Raw genomic sequence first — 20552 nt, forward strand, 5'->3', positions numbered from 1 at the left:
TTGCTTTTTATAAATACAGAAATGTGGCAATAATGCAACCTGGCATTGAAAGAATAGAGAAAAAATGCTACCTTTTTATACTACCCAGATACAGCCAATGTTCCCATATTATTTTATGTGAAATGACCATATTCTGCATATTCTGGGACATACACACATAATAAGAAAAGACTATGGCCAATCCCAAAAAGACTTTGGGGCTTGACAAAATGTTGGTGGAAAGAAAACTGGTGACCTCTCAGGCCACTCTACAGTTGCTATAAACATATACCACACGATAGCAAAATGCCAGTGCCTACCAGCCAAAACTGTCAAAAGCAGGGACACAGGCGGCAGGTGAAACTTCATGGAAAAGCACTGGTCAGGACAGAGGTATGTCAGGATAATACTGCATTCGCGGTAAACGCTCCCAGGGACCACAGCAAGAAGGCAGGACAAGGTACACAGGGCAATAATCAATGCACTGCATTGAGTTCTATTTGCTAAAATAAAGTAACACTCTTGCAGCTAAAATAAAAATACATTTTACAATATAAGCTTCATTTAACATTGAACATATAGAATTGTCTCCTTTTCGTAAGTGGGAAATGTATAACTGTATCAAGTACCTCTATGAATTAAGTTCCCTTTTATTACTGATAGGACTGCAGTTTAAAGGTCTACACTGTTTTTTTTAATAAGTTAAAGAAGGATTTATTAATCACTCTTCCAGCAAAACAGACATACATACGAGGCACAGCAAAACCCCAGGGGAGCGCTTTTTCTTACCCTCGCCCTTGACCCCAGGTGGAGGCGGTGAGTGTCTATGAGACACAGTGGCGACCTGGCCATCCACTCCGGTCCAGGAAATTCTGTCACTTGTTTGGAAAACACATCAAGTGCGAGAAAAGTTTTTATTCCTTTAGCCTTCTGAACTTCTGTGGGGCTGGGGCTATTCAGCTCATCTCCCTGGTGGATTAAAACAAAACATCTTCGTTTTCTATTAAAATCTGCACAATCAGCTTTTGGTACCGCATGTCATGGAGTGTGGTCAGCATGCTGTCCTCGGGGGGCCGCATCAGGGTGGGCCCAAACACGATTCCCAGGTTTTCAGCGTTCATGAAATTGTCCTTTTCGTTCTGCGTCACCCTGCAAAACACAGAGACATCGCATCGGCTGGTGGACAAATTTACATGCTGACTATGTGCACCTGTGCCCACAAGAACTACTCTGGTTGGGGGACATTGTGAAAGAAAAGTGAGAATCAGAATCACAGAAGAGTATTCTTAAAAAGATACTTCTCTGATTTTTCTTTTTCGATTGTAGACATTGTCTCAGCCAGTGCAAATGAGTTACTAAGTGAATCTGGTATAAACCCAATCTTTAACATGAGAAAATCAGTCCCTCTCACCAAATAAACGTGAGGCTGTCATTGAGAGAACATTGATCGGGAGGGGCAGACCCCTAGTGCACAGAGACTTTAGTCTCGGCAGGGAAGGAAGTCTTTTTCACTCTCGTTGCTTTTGCTTCCTTCCGGTCTTCCGGAAGCAGAGGGCAGCTTCCCCGTCTGCTGTCAGGGTACGGCCGGAGGAGAAAGGTTACTTGTAGAATGGAACTGCCGTGAGTTTAGGCACAGCCAGGCCATTATCACAGGATGGGGGGTGGCTGGCACGCAGCCAGACAGGAAAGGAGTTGGACATTATTTCTAGTTCCCATAGGATGGGGGCTGGAGCAGTCATTATTGTTGGAGTTGAAAACCATCATTTCAACCTCCAGATAAGGACGGCGAAGCCTTAAAGAATAAAATTCAGATTCCAAAGTTGGCCGGATACCTTCTAGTGGAATAAAATGACAATGTTCCAGATTCTTGCTTTAAGAAACGTGGGTTTTAGGATGTTTATAATAGATCTAAAAGGGAGTAGGCTCTTCAAAGAAGAAACAAGTGCGGTGAGACATGTTTAGGTCTCTCCGCACTGACTCAGACGAGCCCCTTAGCAGTATTTAGGAGGGTCCCACTCAGCTGGCATATTTTCATGTCGCGCAGTGAAGAAGGAGGGAGGAACATGGATATTCTTTACTAGAATCGCTCACCTCTCCCCATTAAGTCAGGGACCACGCCTGGCCGAACAGCGGGGCTCGCAAACCCTCCAAGATAAAAACGCCAGATCACTGGCATTTAAAATTCAGCTGGGACATGCCCGCTTTTTTCCCTGATAATGATACTTTGCCTTCCAAACTACAACAGTTGCTGGACACTGGAAGAAATAATTAATAGCTAATTAAAAATCAGGCTGACATTCAGTCTATTACTTACCCCAACATTACTTTGTCTTCTTAAATGCAATAAATTAGTCAAAATAGAAATCTTCTGCACTAAACCAATGTGAATTCGAGAAACAGTATTTTTATGTTGTATCAGGCAGGGAGAGAAACCAGTGTTTATGTTTAGAGAGCATTCTCGACTTGCTTCCTCCCACTGCCTGAAAGGATCTGACAGTTGGTCCGTATAGACAACGTTCGGTCTGTTTTATCTTGTGAAAACACACAAGAAGGCACACAGAAGTGCCCTGACCCACCCGACATCTCGAAGACCAATGCACTGCCCTCATTATATATGTGCGGGAAAGGGAAGAGGTCCCCTTGGGCTAGGACCCGGAGCTGCTGGCGGCCTGGAACACGGAGATGTGTCCATCTGCCCATGCGCTCTCAGGCAGGTATTCTCCGCTGTCCTCTGTGGCTCACACTGCACCTGAGATGTCCCCCCGTGATCCCTGCCTCCTGGAACTCATACCCTTATATGCCTCCTTCCCTTCGGCCTGTGTCTAGTGAGTAGAATGTAGCAAAAGCAATAGGGTGCTCGTGCTTGCTTGCTGCGAGGGAAGCCAGCTGCCACGCTGTGAGCTGCCTGCGGGGAGAACCACACGGCAGGCAGCTGAGGGTGGCCTGCAAAGAGCAGTCGGCAAGAATGGGAGGCCCCCGCCCCCACACAATGCTCCAACAACCTCAGAGGAACCGGATCCTGCCAACCACCACGTGAGTGAGCATGGAAGTGGCTGTTCCCCCAGTCGAGCCTTCGGATGAGGCTGCAGCCTGCCTGTCAGTTAGACGGCCACCTCATGCTGGACCTTGAACCAGAGGCACCCAGCCGAGCTGCCTCTGGATTTCCGATCACAGAGACTGCGAGATAATAAATGCTCCTTGTTTGAAGCCGCTCAGCTTTGGGGCAATTTGTTCCTTGGTGACAGATGAACAGGATGTTAGGGTGGGGATGGGCTTGCCCAGAGGGAAGGCAGTCTCAGGAGTCTGGGGCTGGGGCGCGAGCAGCAGCGGTGGGAGAATGGAACACCGGGCGCTGGGCTGGTGTGGGAGGGAGGGGATGCAGACACGGAGGCAGCATCCACCAGTGGGCCCTGGATCGGACTGCCTGGGTTTCAACCTTGGCCTCACGTCCCCCCTTTACATCCGCTGTTTGAGGTCCCTAAGTGTCAGCGACCTCCCATGTGACATGAGGGCCCTAACGTTCCCGGCTTCATAGCGCTAACCCAGGAGTGAAGGTTCCAGCCTTGGGGGATGGGGCTGGCCTGGAGAAGAAAGCCTCGTTCACATTGAGGGAGCGGCTGTCTGCTCCACGGGGTGGGGAAGAAGGCTGTGACTTTTCCTAAAACGTTCCCTGCTGGGGCAGTGGGACTGCCTCAGAGCAGGTGTGAAGGAGGTGCGAGCTTACTTCTTCAGGTGGATCATCAGGTACCGGAGGGTCTCGTAGTGGGCGGGAGGCAGCAGCATCAGCACTTCGTGGACCGCTTCCAGCCTCTCATCGGCACTGGAGATTTCTGGGAAGACCACACATCAGGATTATCAGGGTGGCCCCGCAGCATTAAAGTTTACGGAGAAGCAAGAGGTTAGGCTACAGATGGAGGGGGCGTCTAGTAAGTTCATGCAATTTCAGGCAACATTTCACGTAGACCAATGAATTGGCGTCCTGCCTCGCTCCAGAAGGGCCTGGGCACCACGTGTCTACTGAGTGCCCACGGGGTGGGTGGCGGGAGGCTGGGCACGGTCCCTGCCCTCCAGGAGCCTGCAGCCTGCGCATGCTTACCGGTGGCACACGCACGCACTGGGCCTCGGCCAGCTTCTTCTCAAAGGTGGATGTGCCAGAAATCTCACCATCACAAGCTTTCATTTAAACCAGATCTCAGTCAGTAGCATTTCCTTGAAGCTGTCTAATAAGTCTCTCCTGGCAGGCTCCCAGAACCGAGTAACTTTCCAAGGCAAGGGCACTGCTGATGAGCCAAAGTCAGCCTGCACTGATGGCACTTTTCACCAAAGTGTTGCATGGTTGACCCTGGGGTAGGGTCCAGGTTGGGAAGCATGTAGTAGGCACCTGGACAGTGGGAAGGTGCATGCAGGCTTCTGCTGTTTAGGTCTCTGGCAGCCGTCCAAAGAAAGCTCTCTCGTCATGCCTCCTGGGGTGGAGGGGAGTCTGCTGCTACAACCTTCTCTGGGCAGAACCACCAGGACCCAGGAGGAGGAGTGCTCCTCCCAGGAGGCGGGGCCACACCCTTTTTGCAAAGTGCATCTGCAAAGCTCACTGCTCCTGCCTGCCTGTGCATTTCCTGACTCATTACTACACTTAGTAACACATACCTTTCAAGACCATGTTCTTATGAAACTTCCTCTAAGTGGGCTAGACATCTATGTCATGCACCCCAGCATCCGGATCCCTTTCTCCTATGCTCCAAGGCAAAGTGTAGTCTCCTTAGCCCCCGCCCCTTCACCACTACGGCCCTCTCTTAACAATGGTGGGACCGAGTGCCAAACACAGAACGAGCAACCCTGGGCTGGAAGACGACTGGGGCTGATGCTCCTGGACCTGTGAGCCTCGCTCTCCTCCTCTGCACAATGGGATTATAACAACATTTGCTTCATCGGGTAGATAACACTGAAGACATCTGTGACAGTTCCTAGCATAGCACTTGACACAGTGTATTCCTGACCTGGTATTAACTTTGAACAGCACCCATGAGCCCAACTTGGGTCATGGCTTTCATCAATCGGCAACAGGGCGCTACCTAACGGAGGAGAGCAGCGAATCCCTGCAGTCCTCGCTGGAGAACATCTAACTTGTTTCCACGACAGAAACGTGCTTGCTTTCCGCATACAGCAGCACAGGCCTGCCCATGCTGGTTCCCAGCCCAGAGGGAACAACGGGGGTGGGGGTGGAGGTGGGGGTGGGGGCACAGAGCTGCCCGGCCTCCAGCGCCCCCTCAGCACAGCTGTCCTGGCACCAGGTCAACCAGTGGGGGCACAAGGCCTGCTCTTCTGTTCATGGCACCATCGTGCCTGCACTTGGCAAAGCAATTACTGCTCATGCAATAACTGAAACGGGTCTGGGTGTTAGTTTGCTTGCATTCAAGAGCATCGTACTTAAAAATGTAATACAGGTAAAACATCAGTTCCCGAGACTTACTTGCGGCGTCTATGAACTTGGAATAGGTGTCGTAGGTGATGATGGGAATGGGCAGGTCTCTGAAGTACAGTTTGAGGGCCCCGGTGATGATGTTGATGTCTGGGTAGGTGCTGGCAGATATGTCTGCCTTCTCACCGTCTGAAAGACAGCCAGTGGCCCAACTCCTAATTAGGACCTTATGTTACCACGTTAAAGCATGCCCAGAAAGAAAAAAAAAAAATCCAACAATGAACGCTCTCTTCCAAGTCTCAGCTGACTACGTCTGCTATCACTGTGATGCAGGAAGTCACCAAAAGAGGTTTGCTGAGAGCGGTCTGGCGTCGGAGGGTCAGTGTAGCCAAAAGGGTAGTGACATAGACGTAGAGCGACTCTTTGAGTCCCAGGCCCTGGTAATGACGGGCTAACTAGAAATTTAGTACAGAATGCATACTCTGGATTGTGTCCGGATTGGTAACAGAATATAGTAACAACTAAATGTGTAATGAAATAATCAAGAGGCTGTTAGATAGGCCCCCCCAGTGTTCTTTGGACTTGGGCTGGGAGAGGGTACACGCATAGGAAGTGCTGAATATCTCCAGTTTCCATGGTCCCTTTAGGCGCACTGAAGTTTCTTTTAGCGTGGTTCTTCCTCCCCGGCCCCTAGGGCTTTAATGTGGGAAGCTCTGACCTTTCCTCGGGCACAGGTAACGAATGACACCTTCCTTACCCATTTGTACGGGCATTCTCAAGACACTTTTGACTTTTCAGTTTGTCCTTAGTAAATATCAGTCCAAGTTAACTGGCACGTACTATAATATTTTTTGGTTTCTATCATATAGGGACTATTAACATTTTCTCTTATAAATTGAGAGGGAGAACAAATGCCTCAGGCAATTTGGTTCCGAGAATGAAAAATCGGATGTGCAGAAAAGAGTCAGAGCGTAGCAGATACGCCGCATGGCCCCATGTACATATTGAACAGGCACTGAGCGAGGGTCTGCCGCGTGCCAGGCACTGTGAAGCCCCAGGGCGTCAAAGAAGAAGAGGCCGACTCCCTGTCACCGGCTCCGGTCGGACTGGGAGTCGGGCATGTGGCTCAGCAACGACAAGGGCCTTGGAGGACCGCTACGCTGGAGACAGGTGGAAACAGGGGAGGGGTCACAGGGAAGGGAAGGGCACTCTCAGGTCAGCTCGGGGTGACCGCAACGAGCTGACACCCGATTAGCAGGGTGTTTGCCAGGCAGAGCGGTGAGCACAGTCTAGACGGACAGAGCCCCGTGGGCCGAGGTGCGCATTCACGAGAACCGGCACGATGTACTTCAGTGTTGCTGGGGCGTAAAGGACGCGGGGAGGAGGAACTGGCCGTGAGCTTGAGCAGAGAAGGTGGCCAGCGCATCAGAGATCTTGTCTCCTAGCCTAGAGAGCGGAGGTTGTATCGGGTGGGCTTGGGTTCCATCCCTCGACTGGCTGCACTGGGACCAACTGGATTATTCATCAGAAATACAGAATTTTAGGCTCATCCAGTTTTCTGAATGAGTCCCCAGAGTGGGTCCCCAGAGAGTGATCTGTGTTTTTAACAACTTCCCAAGAGATAATACGGCCTAAGAGAGCAAATGACACCGTCATATAAAAACAAAAGGAGTCACCCCCTGAACTTCTGCTGGCCCCCCTGGCTTCCCTGCGTGGGGCGCCCTGCCCCCTGCCCCAGCCTCTCTCGCTTAGAGCTTTGGGAGGAGGAGAGTCAAGGGGGCCCTGAGATGGGGTACAGAGGGCATCCCCGTGCCGTGTGGACTGACCGTGTGGAATGGTGGGCAACTAACTCGAGAATCTTTTAAAAAATAATTTAAACAATCCTCACCTGAGGATATGGTTATTGATTGCACAGAGAGAGAGGAAGTGGGGATGAGAGCAGGGAGAGAGGGGGAGAGAGAAACATTGGCCCATCGATTGGTTGCCTCCTACATGAGCCCTAATCAGGGACCAAACCTGCGACCCAGGCATGTGCCCTGACCAGGGATCGAACCTGCAAACTGTTGATGAATGGCACCAAGCTCCTACCACAAGAGCCACCCAGCCAGAGCACAACTCAAGAATCTTCATGCACCAAACACTGGCTGCCCATTCATTCATGCAGTATTTTAAACTCGTTTCCTTGTGTGGTCACTTGTCCACACTTTAAAAAAAAACACACAAACTGCCCCAGAGAGGAAGTGAACAAGACGACATGTGAACCGTTATTCCGTGGCAGCCTGAAGGACAGCTCGCAGTAGCCCTGAGCCTCGGGCCCAGCAGGATTCACACCTGGCTCCGGAAGAGAGCGCACGGAGGGTCAGGGAAGGGTAAGCCCACCTCTGTCAAACGCCATTTTGACGTCCTCGATGTGTTCGGTGAACCCGGAGACTCTGTAAAGACCTTCTGACTTTAAACCTGTTAAAAGACAGACACAGAGACGTTAGCTTTATTTTCCCGAAACGTCTGAAAAGGATGCTCATTTCGTATCTGCACTGTGTGTTCTCAGGAAACAGGCCAACGTGGCCGGCGCTCTCCTGTGTCACACACACCCTGTAACAGCAGCTCGGGGACCCGCCCATCCCCGATTCCGAGCCCGCCCGCCCGTCTTCACCATCAGCCCGTGTGGTGGCGGCGGGGAGCTTGGCGGCGACCTGGCCTCCTTCTTGGCCGGCTTGGCAAAGCGAACCTGTGGTTACGATTCTCCTCAGCCTCCTGCTCTTTGCTCATCAGACTGCTGGCTGCGATTTCAGGCTTCAGAGAGCTACCTGCCTTCTCTCCGGCATCCTCTTACCCACGTGCCATACTGCGTGGGCACGCTCATCAGTGTGTGCATGCGTGCGACACACAGCATTCTGAGTCTGTTGCAACAAGCCCAATTGTGTAGCCTTTTACAATGCCAAAATGGTCATGGGGATGTAAATAAAGTACAGCCTAAGGAATACAGTCACTGATATTGTAGTAACTACGTGTGGTGCCAGGTGAGGCACTAGACTTATCGGGGGACCACCTCATAAGTTATACAAGCATATAGTCTCTGTACTGTACACCTGAGACTAATATAATACTGAATGTCAACTGTAATTGAAAAATACAAAGACAAAAGAATCCAAATGGATAGCTTTTTATGTTTAATCATAAATATGACAATATGTTACATGTTTAAATATGATTGATTTCATTGTTATGCCTTCAAATAAATGATCATACACAGAGATGCAGGAAAATAAAATTCTGATGAATGATTCTGGAAACTTGATTGCTGCAGAAGAAAAAGATGTAGTTTCTGCTAGATTTTACTGATTCATTAAAGTATGTCGCAAGGCCTAGCAAAGGCCCCAAAAGTATCAGAAGGAACAGAGGACTGGATTCGAGACTGAGTCCGTAAAATAAGCTGCTACCAAACTGTAGCTATAGCAAAACCAGCGTACACAGCTTGAACGACTGCAGCAGGATGTTGCATCTGACTCCCTGCAGCTAGCGTGCATTCCTGTTTTTCATTCGGCACACATTTATCGGGGGCACGGTCTGTCACAGGAGGGACTGTCTTCGGTCTGCATCCGGGCGAGACAACAAATGCAAGCAGACATGCCGCCCCTCCTCCGTCCTGGGACCACCAGGGACAGTCTCACTGGACCTCAGCTCTTTCGCCCACTCTTCAGCCCCAGGAGTCCTCTCAGTACGGTTGTCCAGGTCGCTGCCACTGATTAATTGAGTTGGCCCACAACAGGAGCCCTCGGGTGACCCTGTTCTGGTGGGTGAGGCAGGTAAGCCCACCCCAGTATGGTTGTCACCTGCACTGCAACAGAGGTGAGCACGTGGGCGCATGTGGGAGCACAGCGCAGTGAACCCTCGCCCGGCCTGCGGGCGGGAGGGGCCCTGGGGAGGTCTCAGTGAGGAGCTGTCTTGGAAGGAAGTCATGAAGGAGGAATGGAGTTTGCTGGGGCTGCAGGGGCTGTCGGCTGTCCTTCCATTATCAGTTCCCCAGTTCCCCTGTTGTAATAAGACCTTGGATTTTTAGAACAACATCCATTGCAATGGCCATTAAATTCCGGCGAAGCGAAGAGAGCAGAAGTGATGAGGTCAGGCCTAGGTTGTGTGCTTGCCGGGGGAGAGCATGTCCTTCTGCCCTTGGCTTTCAGGTGGGTGAGAGCGTGGTCGCCATGGGGGAGCCTGCCCCTGGGCAGCTGCCCCTCCAGCCCTGGACTATTAGTGGGAGAGAAATAGATTTTTATCCTGTTGAAGCCACTATTATTTGGGATCCCAGTGACAGCACCGGATCATAGGGGGTGAGTGAGTTCATCAGACAGACGGGTTTGGGGGTGGGGTTAGGGGAGCTGGTCATTCTCAGAAAAGGCAAAAACAAATAAAACAGGCTGAGTCCTATATGTTGGGCCCTGCACTAGGTCATCAATATGGATCAACTCATTTTAATCCTCCAGTCACCTTAGGTTGTACGAGTGATTCTGTTCACGTTGCAGGTGAGGAAACATATTCAAATGGAGTAAGCCACGTGCCCAAGGTCACACTATAGCTACTATGAGACAGGGCTGGGGATCTAACTTCAAGTCCACGATCTTTCCATTCTACCACATCATGCCAAAACAGGTGGCCGTAAAAGAGCATGAGAAGAACAAGAAGGTATTTGCTATGGACAGAAGGTGTTTGCTGGGGCGGGGCGGGGGGTGGGTAAGATGTCGGCAGTGGTGGCAACCAAGCTGGGAATGGAAGTGTCACGTGACTTTCTTCCAGCCCAGTCTACGGTTCTACTCACGTGGAGCTCATGCCTGCCGCTCTGATCCCTTTGCTGTGACTCCCTGGCACGCATCCCTAGTTTGTGCTATTATGGGTCTTGGACTGGTTGTGCTTGGTGCTCTGCCCCCATGGACATGTTGGGCATCAGACATGGTGGTTCCTTTGCTCTAGTATCAGTCGCCTCTGATGAGGATCCCTGCGGGACGATCCCAGCTTCTCCAGGGAAGCACCGTCTTGATTGCAGGCTCCTGAGAGGCTGGGGATCTGACCCCAACTTGCAGAGCCTTCTAAACAGCAGGGCCTCGGGCTGCTTCCCTCAGCCTCTCATCCGGAGGTAGAGACCCGCCTCAGCTCTGGCCCGGCTCAGCCCTTGCATGCATGAATGCCTCACCACACCCTGAGGCACCCACCCAGCACTGATGGCCACAGCAGTCAACCGGTAGGAGGTATTTCTTACCACCTGAGATTAAAGGAGCAAGTTTTCAGGGAACAGAATAACTATAGTTTTCATGCTGCATGGAAAAGGGAATCATCTCCTGTCTCTAAAAGTCCTGGGATATCAAGCTAAAATGTCCTCTTTTGTTTTGTTTTGGAAACATTGGGATGGTTGGCCAAGGCATAAATACCTGCAGAATACAGTAAGCCAATTTGGATACAATAGTGGATACCAACTATAGCAGAGTACATATATGGTAAAAACGGTTAAGGCCTTTGGGCTTTTTACATGGTCCAATTTTCCAAGTCACATGCCACGATCCAAGTTCTCCCCAGCCCGGCTTGATCCGCTATATCCCTGGACATTTCGATACCGTAAGGGCTGAAGAGGGGCCAAACCAAGCGCCAAGGAAGGAAGGATGACTCACATGTAACATAAAGAACCTTTTCTTTGAAATGTTTCTGTCCTTGTTGCCTCCTTGATCTTCTGAGGCATAGATATTTTTAACCTTTTAACTCTCCTCTTTGAAATAAAGAGAACCAGTACTATGGTAGGGAATGTATTGCTCATCCTCAAGTTCTTTACTTACTGAATAGGAACACTTCTGAAGACTCAATTCAAATCTCTTCCAGAAACCCTTTCTGAATTGTCCTCAGGTAGGGCAAACATTTCTTCCTGTGTGGCTCCACAGTGTTGGAATACACGCAACCACACATTTGTTACTTGGCCCTCTGATTCTGCATACTATAGTGTGAGTTTCTGGAAGGTGAGAACCGTGACTTCTATATTCTGAATGTGCGGCACATAAGAAATGCTTAGCGAGGCTGTGCTGGATGCATGCACGAATGCGTCGCATACATGAGTGGCTTACGCATGAAGCAGAAAGAGATTTAGTTTGTGCGGGGGTGCACGCACATGCACGCTCGTGCACCTGTGTGGGCCACTTTCCCATCATCAATAGTGGAAAGGCAATTTAGCAACCATCAGCCAGTTTCCTTGGCAACTGTAAACATAAAATCAGTGTAATCAGGGAGTCTTTTGCAAACCTCGTGCTTCGATTTCCCGAATGCAGATGTCCACCACCATGGGCCTCTGGGTGTTGTGAGCCTTCACCAGGGTCGTGAGGTCGCAGCAGTACACCTTCTTGATCCTCTTGAGGTCGGGCTGACAGTCGTTGGGGACGTGCTTGGAACACTGTTTGTGCACGTTCAATCCACAGTCTAGAAACAGAGAAGCCACATCAGACCCGCCCGGCCCTTTTGCCGAAGCCCAACACAAACCATACGTCACCAAAAGTAGAAGTGAAAACACCTAAGGGTTTGCCGTATCTCTGCAGCATCCATCCCACTCAGAGAGGGTCCTCTCCCCAAGGTGAGTGTGACCTCTGTCTTTACTCGTGCAATGCTTACACAGTTGTGTTGTTCTCATTAAGCTCTCTCTGCTGCCGGACTGTAACCTTACCGAGATGGTTTTGGTGATTAGCCAGGTTGTTGGTATGTTTTTTTCCCTTTGGGGACTGGAGCCTTTGTGTCCAGAGGTGGGCTTTTGGGTGTGGATTCCCAGAGCTAGTTGTGGCTCACAAAGGTCACCTAGGACGTTTGTTGGGTTGTTTCCCTTAAGTCCTCGATGCCGCGCTCATGGGGGACGCGGTTTCTCTCTCCGGGTGGCCTGTGACCATGGGCCTCTTCTTGCCCTTCCCTGGGGAGAGGCCCGCAATTCCCCCTCCCTCCTCCTCGTGGGCACTCGGGCTAGGCCGTTTTCCTTCTACTTGTCTTATTTCGACACCTGTGAGTGGAAATGATATCTAACTGCTGGCGAGTGGACACCAGCGGGAGCTCCTGAGGGTTTACAATGTCGAACAATGCCATGTAACATGATGATTCAAGTCATTATTTATAAAGCTCCCGTCCAGGCCCAGGGCCGGAAGGTGCTCGGAGTTCAGTGAACACATGGTAAGCACCGCGGAGCCCCGACGGCCGCTGGGATCCGCGGACGGGATTTGTCTCACGGTAACAGGGCACCGTGTACGTGCCAGGAGGTAAAAATTCAGTGCGGCAGTTGTTCGAAGTTGACGTGCTGCCTGTTCACAGTGCCTTCTCATGTGCCTTGTTTTTCTACGTGTAAAGATACCAGTAATAACCATAGGTATGCCAGTAGACTCGTAAATGTATCCTGCACACACGATAAATACCATAATCAGGTGCTTCATAAGAAAGCACTTAACCACGCCAAAGATGTGAGAGGATCTCGACTTCTGTAAAATCACCAAAAAATGATTTTTGAAACTCGTTAGATGATGTTTATGTGATGGTAATGGCTGAATTCCCTCTGTATGTCCTCCTTCCAAAGGGAAATCCAGTTCTAAGTTGTCTTAGCTTTATCAACGTGTGAACTTCACCAAAGCTCAAACACAACTGCAGTGATATTTTGGCGGATCTATTTTGTAGATATAAATTTGGGCCCACTGAACTAAATAGAATTGGCCGGTTTTCTTGTTTGGACCCTGTTTTTTATCAAAGAAGAGTTGGACCCTCTTTTATACAATGAGGATAAGAGTGGCACCTCCCCCTAGGGTTGTCGTGAGGACCAGGTCAGTTGCTATGCGTCAGGTCTGAGGTGTGATGGACAGCGCGTGAGAATTCAATCAGAGAAATAGCCAACATGGTGGTAGACAGTACAATGATATCCGCTTAGCGGTTCTTAAGTTATCTCATTATTTTTTACTATATTTCTACCAACTTCATTTAAGACAACTTTTAAAAATTGGGGTAAAATACACAAAACAGGATGTTCACCATTTCAACCATTTTTTAAGCAGACAGTTCAGTGGTATTAAGTACCTTCATGCTGGGTGCAAACATTACCTCCGTCTCCAAAACTTTTTCATCTTCCAAAACTGAAATTCTGTAGCCATGAAACACTAACTCCCAGGCCCTTCTTCCCCCAGCCCCTGGTAACCACACTCTACCCTCTCTCTCTGAATCGGACCGTTTAGAGACCTCACATCAGTGGAATCACACAGTCTTTGACCTTTTCTGACTCACTTGTTCGATTCAGCATAATGTCCTTCAGGTTCGTGCCTATTATAACCTATGGCGGAATTTCCTCTAATGTTCCACTGTATGGACATACCACATCTTGTTTCCCCTCCCACCCACTGGTGGGCACCTGGGCTGTGTCCACCTCTGGGTCATTGAGGAAAAGGCTGCTTGAAACACCGGTGTGCAAATATCTGTTTGAACAGCCACTTTCAGTTCTTTGGGGGACATACCCAGAAATGAAAATGCTGGATTATATGAATCATTCTATTTTAAATTTCCTTAGAGACTTCATTTTAAGATAGGAAGCAACAGTGTGTTTATGTTGAATTAAATACTGATATTTTATTAAAATGAAGATGTTTTATAACAAAAACATTCAGGCTTTGCAAACTCATAGAATTCCATATGCTACAAAGTATGTTTCTTTTAAAAATGTCTAAAATATGTGAAATATGGAGAGTTGACAGGCAATGAGTATTCTGTTAACGTTTGATGGTCAGTTTTCAGGTTTACTGCAGCTCAGAGGAAGTACGAGGCTGCATGGTAGCCCTTGGAGATTACTAAGAGTATAGCCTCATAATATGTTTTATTAAAAAAAAATCCAAACCCTTTTATCCCAGAAAAAGTTGCTGTTCATAGCTAATCCAAATCGCAGAGTTCTGTTTTCATAATATTGACTTTGGACCAATTTCTTGCTGAAATTGGATAATACCAACAATTGGGGATATTTTTGGTAGGTGTAATCAGGCAGGCTGAACCGATGACCACGGAGGATATTCTACCGCTTTGCTCGGGGGTTGAGCTGGAGATAACTCTTGGCAACTCTTGGTCAGCAAGTCTTTTGCGTTAATCGGGTACCTGGAATGTTTGTGGGAAGGCTGCTTTGAGCCTCGCCTAGCGCTTGTCTCGTGGATGAGGCGTGGGGGCAGGTAGAGTTAATGCCCTGATCCACACTAGCACCTGCTTGCCCCTTGCAGGCCTCACCACTTAGAAAGAGCTAAGCTTTCCCCTTTTGAGCAGAGAAGAGATTTAAGGTCCCATGATCCCGTGAACCAAAATGGGCAGCATGGGAAAACAGATCATGGCAATGTATTGCCATTAGCTTATTTTATTTGAAATGCTTCACAAGACATCTGCTTTCAAATCACACCCTAGCAAGGAAAAAGTCAGTCATGGTGTTGGTGGACACCCAACTGATGTATCACGGGATGCCATGCTTGCTCCTGGCCAGAACTGCTTGCCAGAAAAAGCATGGCAGGATGACGGAGAAAGCCCAGTTACACACTCGTTTGGCAATTCTTTGCTGTTTTGGTTCGATGCATCTTAACAAGATGCATTGTGTGCTGTTAGCAATGGGCGTGTGAGTCCAGTTCTAGGTGGAAAAATACCCAGGGCTCTTCAAAATGCTTTGAAAATAGGTGACAGCAAATCAAGGTGTGTAGCTTTCACCGTTATTATCTGATGGCAGGAAAATACCGCCGTGCACGGGCTCTGGAGTCCAGTCAACGTTCCACCACTACTACCTGGCCAAAGGCAATGGACGGTCCTCTGTAAGCCTCAGTTTCTGCATCTATTTAATGGGGAGAATAACTGCATCTCCCGCAAGGTCTGCTGGTGAGGTCGACTGGCGTAGTCAATGGAATGTGCTTAGCTCGGTGCCTGGTGTGCGGTCAGTGTGCATGGTGTTATTATTTTTGTGCCCTTTCTCCTGCAGTAAAGTGGGATGGAAAGGAAATGTGGCTTTTCTATCTATGCAAGTCCATTGGAATGAATTTCTTTTTCTTTTAAGGAATACTGCCTATTTTGGGAGGCAAGTAGGTGCCTATGGAAATGTATTTGCTTGGATTTTTCCTTTTCTTGCATAAACGTGAGCTATTCCTTTCCATTCTAGCAAATACCTAAAGATGCCTCGAACCTTCCAGGCGGCTAGACTTTTAAGCTAATCTGGGCCTATTTCCCAGCTGTCTCGAGAGTCGCCCTCCAGCGAACATGGTGGCGTTTTGTATAAATGGAAAAGGACACGGAAAGTTTCAGGCCTACCTGAGCACCGGACCCCTTGGGCGATGAGCCCCCACATGAAGTTGGCGCAGTATTCACACCAGTGCGGGCCTCGGAATGTGTGCACCTGCGATCCAAAAAGAAGAAAAGCGTCAGAAAAGTCAGAGCCATCTGGAGGAGGGTGGCCTCAGACATGAAACAGACACACGAGGTCGGGACGCAATGGCCTCAGCGGGAGCGAGTGTCCCTCGCTGGGTCTTTCCGTCCCCGTGAGGCGGAGCGGCAGACAGGCTGGAGAAATCCGAGATGTGCTGTGGTCTTTGCAAACCCCGCACTGATCCACCATGGCCAGGGCCCGAGTCCGAAAGGAGCGTGGAGAAACGGTAGGATTACAGGGCCATGCCGGCCGCTGAAGGAGGAGACTCTCACACCCGCAAACCAGGCCCGGTGTGGACAAACCCAAGGGAGCCCAGGCAGGGCCCTACAACCTGTGCTCAGCTCAGCGGGTCCTGGAAGTCAGAACTCGGCTACTGTGTCCTTCTGACCAAGGTGGCCCTGGGTGTCTGTAGCCACCCAGGCAGGTATAAATGAGACATGATTATGGGACAGTTGAAAAGTTCCCAGGTTCTTAGCCAGTTCCAAAGAGCCATTAACAAAGTCAGGGAGTTGGCTGAAAATAACAGGAAGCCCTGGTTGGCCTGTGGGTGTACAAGCTGGAAGACCCCTTCTGGCTGGCTGTGAAGGGCCAGTCTCAGTGGCTGGTGCCCCAGCCAGTTAAATATTTTAAATATCATCAAGTAAGGGTGGTCTTACCCCTAATTATTCAGCTACAGGTCCTCCCGGGAAGGACCATGTAGTAAGTCATGATTTCAAACAAAACAAAAATACATGTTCTCGAGCACCAATGAGTTTCAAGAAGCAGAGCTAGTAAATTCCTTGACAGCAAACGTGGCCACGGTAAACCCAAACCCATTCAAATCGGTGTGGAAAATGCTTTGAATTTTTACAAAATTAAAATATCATAAGACATTACATAAGGAATTTCAATGTTTCGAACCTCCATTAACCAATGAAAAAATGTAGACAATATTGTTTTTTACAGACTAGGAGGCCTGTAGACTACTTTTATTTATGAAAAAAGTCAGGATGACAACTATGGTCACAATTGGAAAAGATGCTCATCAGAACTCTACTTAAAAAAAAAACAAAAAAAATCACTTTGAGACCTTTATTTATTTATACATGCTAGCAATTGGGTATATATAAAGTAATAAATAAAACAGACTTAGTGCCCTCTTAATGGAACTCACAGATTCGAGAAGGCAGGGAAAGTAAGCTGGTTCATAAATCTAAAATAGCGCTTTACGACCATAGTTTCTATGCAATAAAACTAAGTTATAATAGCCTTTTGGTATTTCAGTTTATCACATGCACACTGCTCATTATACTGCTTGTACTTTGAAAATCGATAGGAAAAAAACATCTCAGAATTGACTTTACTAAGATGGAGAATCATGCTGCAAGGAAATGACATAAAAGTGACAAAGCACTTCTTGGAGGAACGCAGAGAATCCACCTCAGGCAGCGTCTGTGTGTCACAGATCCAAAGGCCATGATTCAAGTTCACTCAGAGTCCCCCTCACATGAAACTTGGTATCAAAAGAATTCCTTAGTAGAGTGTCCCATTGAAAGCCGAACATTTGCTAAATTCAGCAGCAGTCAGAGATTTCTTAGTATTTTACTAGAAATGCTCTAAAGAGATGGCTGGTTAACCATATTTATTGTTAATATGCTATCCAAATTATACACTCAGTTAAATAGCATATAAAATAATACAATCCTTCCCCCACAAAAAGAGGTATGAAAAGGATTGTCAAAAGAAAAAAACTGAGGCTGGTACTAGAGAGAGACTAAGAGAAACCCAGTGTCATCCAGAATGATCTGGAAGAACCTCCCTTGGAAGGGGACCTCAAGTCACTCGAAGGAAGGGAAGGAGCCAGTCTTGTTGGGCGGGGTCGGGGGGGTGCATTCCAGGCAGAAGGAATCTGCCAAGGCCTTGCAGGCAGAAGGAATCTACTGAGGCCTCGCCGAAGCAAAAGCGCTGGGTGTGACTGGACAATGGGGAGGCCAGGGTGGCCAGGCCACCAGAGTGCGGGGTGGCAGAATTGGGATGAAGGCGAAAGGAGGAAAGGGCCTTGAAGGCTTTATTAATGAGTGTGGATTCGGTTTTAATCTAGTTCCAAAAGGAAGTGTTTGAAGAACTTTTAGTAGGAAGGTGATTTTTAACAAATGATATTTTGATTCACAGTGTTAAAATGGATGGGAGAGGGTTAATAGTGGAAGATATTTAGAAGCTAGGTGGTAGTTTGTATTTGAGAAATAATTGAGGCCAAGACCAGGATGTGGAGGCAGATGGATTTGAGACATATCTGGAGGATAGAATTGACAGGACTTGATCATAGAACAAACCAGATTCTAGCATTAGAAACTAGGTGGATCGTGATGACATTTGTGGAACTAGTGAAGATACTCTTTAAAAAAAAAGATTTTATTCAGTTATTTGTGGAGAGAGGGGAAGGGAAGGAGAAAGAGAGGGAAACATCAATGTGTGATTGACTCTCATGTGCCCCCTACTGGGGACCTGGCCTGCCACTCAGGCATGTGCACTGACTGGGAATTGAACCAGTGACCCTTTAGTTCACAGGTCCACACTCCCTTGAACCATACCAGCCAGGGCAGGAAGACATTCTTTTAAGAAGAAGAAAATTCAGAAGTTCAGTGTTGAACAGTTTAAGGTTAAACACCACTGATATTCCAAGTGTTCAGGTTAAGCAAAAATTCACACATAATTCAATAGCTCAGAAGAGGCACAAGGGCATTTATTTGGCCGTCCTGACAAAAAAAAAATGGTATTTAAAATCATGCAAATGGATAAAAACTATTAGGGATACAGAGAAGAAAACAAAGAAAACAGAGCCCAAGCCCTTGGTGCTGTAACATTTGGAGAAAACCAAGAGAATAAAGTGTTTCAGAAGCCAACAGGTGAAGAGTTTTAGAAAAGAAGCAGTCAGCCATATTGAATGCTGAAAAGAGGTCAAGTTAAATGTGGACTGAATATTGATGTAGACACATGGAAGTCATTAGGAACCTTGGCCAAAGCAATCTCTTTGGATCTGTAGAGACAGAAGTCATACTCAAGTGAACTGAGGACTACACAGGAGATGTGGAATGGAGAAATGTGAAGGCAAGTTCATCAAATGTGGCTGTGATACCCAGCACAGCAACCAGGTAGCTCCAGGTAGATACGGGGTCAAGAAAGGGTTTTCTAAAAATAAAAGACGGGAGACAGCAGGACATGTTGACTTGGGGATGGGATTGTGAGAGCAGTTAGAAGAGAACCTGAGGTGCGAGAGAGAGAGAGAGAGAGAGAGAGAGAGAGAGAAGCAAAGAGGAATGACACTGAACAGCTGAGAGATGATGAGGTTTAGGGCCTATAAGAAAGCAATATTCAAAAAGAAAACACTTGACATTTTTCCAGAATTAGTAAAAGACACAAAAGCTCCAGATTTAGAAAAGCTAAATGAATTTCAAACACAATAAATAAAAAATAATCTTAACCCTCAAGAATTATAGTGAAAGTGCAGGCTACCAAAAGACAAGCAAATTCCTAAAACAAGAGGCCTGCAAAAGGACAGCAATTAGAATGAAAACAGACTTTTCCTCAGCAAAAAGAGGCCAGTAGACCATGGGATAATTTCATCAAAGTGTTCAAGGGAGCTTACTGTCAACCTAACTTCTATACCTAGCTAATTAGCATTCAAGAACAAGGGTGAAATAGAGTTTGTCTTCAGAAAGACTCTAATAGTTTCCATTCACAGATGCTCAATCAAAGACATACTAAGGAATAACATATGTATTAGAAATTAAAGGTTGAAAATTAATAAGCTAAGTATATTATTTATGAAGTCAAAAATAACAGAGCAGGACAAAGCAAAAAAGAAGATCTTACAGAATACAATGAAATAGAAAAAATAAAATAAAAAGGATAAAAAACCTGAAAGGTGACTTTAAGTAAGATTTATAAAAATACGTGGGCAAAACGTGGGCAAGACTAATCAGAAGAAAATGCACAAATGGTAGGAGAGGGCATAAGTGCAGATACAGTAAACATATCAAACAAAAACCTTGTAGCACTAACTTTATTTCCACAAAATAAAATACTTACTTTTTAAAGAATATAAATGATCAAAAATGAGTCAAAATAATATAGAGAACCTAAATTAAATTGTACCCTTTAAATAATTAAATTTGCACTAAAATATTAACCCTCAAGTAGTCACTGATCCCAAATGACTTTTTAAGTTTTATCAAATTTTTAAGAATCAAATTACGGATGGCTAATACAGGCTGCTGCAGAGCAGAAGGTGGGGGGGGGATTATGAAGCTAATACAATCTTGACTTAAAAACTGTATAAGAACAATATATGATGGTAAAACTATAGGTCCGTTTTAATTATGAATATAAATGTAGAAACTCAGAAGAAAAAGATCCTGCTGAATGTAACATTATGTTTAAAAAGTGTCCTGGCCAAGGAGACTTTATTTCACGAATTTAAGGTAGTCAACATGACACTAGAATTTACTACAATACCACAAGAGAAATGATTTTAAAAATTAGAATACCAACAATCAAATACAACATTAATAAACTATGAATAAATTCAACATTTATTCATAAGAATAGTATTAACGTACTAGGAAGAGAGGGACCTCTCCTAAAAATAGTTTCTTGAAGGCATCTATGTTATACACATGATAAACTTCACATTTAAAGATGAAACATTAGGATAATTTCCCTTAAAGTCAGCAAAAATATAAGGCTGCCTGT

The 20552-nt window shown here is 47.1% G+C and overlaps 1 protein-coding gene across 1 annotated transcript in view; it reads right to left on the reverse strand.

Moving 5' to 3' along the window:
* Positions 1-667: 667 nt before the first annotated feature.
* The window catches only part of CHN2 (chimerin 2), a 255868-nt gene continuing 235983 nt past the window's right edge, over positions 668-20552 (reverse strand). Inside the window, exons 8-13 of the mRNA XM_045827988.1 lie at positions 15707-15791; positions 11672-11845; positions 7775-7852; positions 5447-5584; positions 3704-3809; positions 668-1128 (exon numbers count right to left, since the gene is read on the reverse strand). Coding sequence (XP_045683944.1) covers positions 957-1128; positions 3704-3809; positions 5447-5584; positions 7775-7852; positions 11672-11845; positions 15707-15791 — 753 coding nt within the window. The 3' untranslated portion in view covers positions 668-956. The remainder of the gene's footprint in view (positions 1129-3703; positions 3810-5446; positions 5585-7774; positions 7853-11671; positions 11846-15706; positions 15792-20552) is intronic.

This window comes from Phyllostomus hastatus, unplaced genomic scaffold, assembly GCF_019186645.2.
Source record: "Phyllostomus hastatus isolate PE091 unplaced genomic scaffold, TTU_PhHast_1.1 phas_scaffold_78, whole genome shotgun sequence".
In the NCBI taxonomy this organism is placed as follows: Eukaryota; Metazoa; Chordata; class Mammalia; order Chiroptera; family Phyllostomidae; genus Phyllostomus; species Phyllostomus hastatus.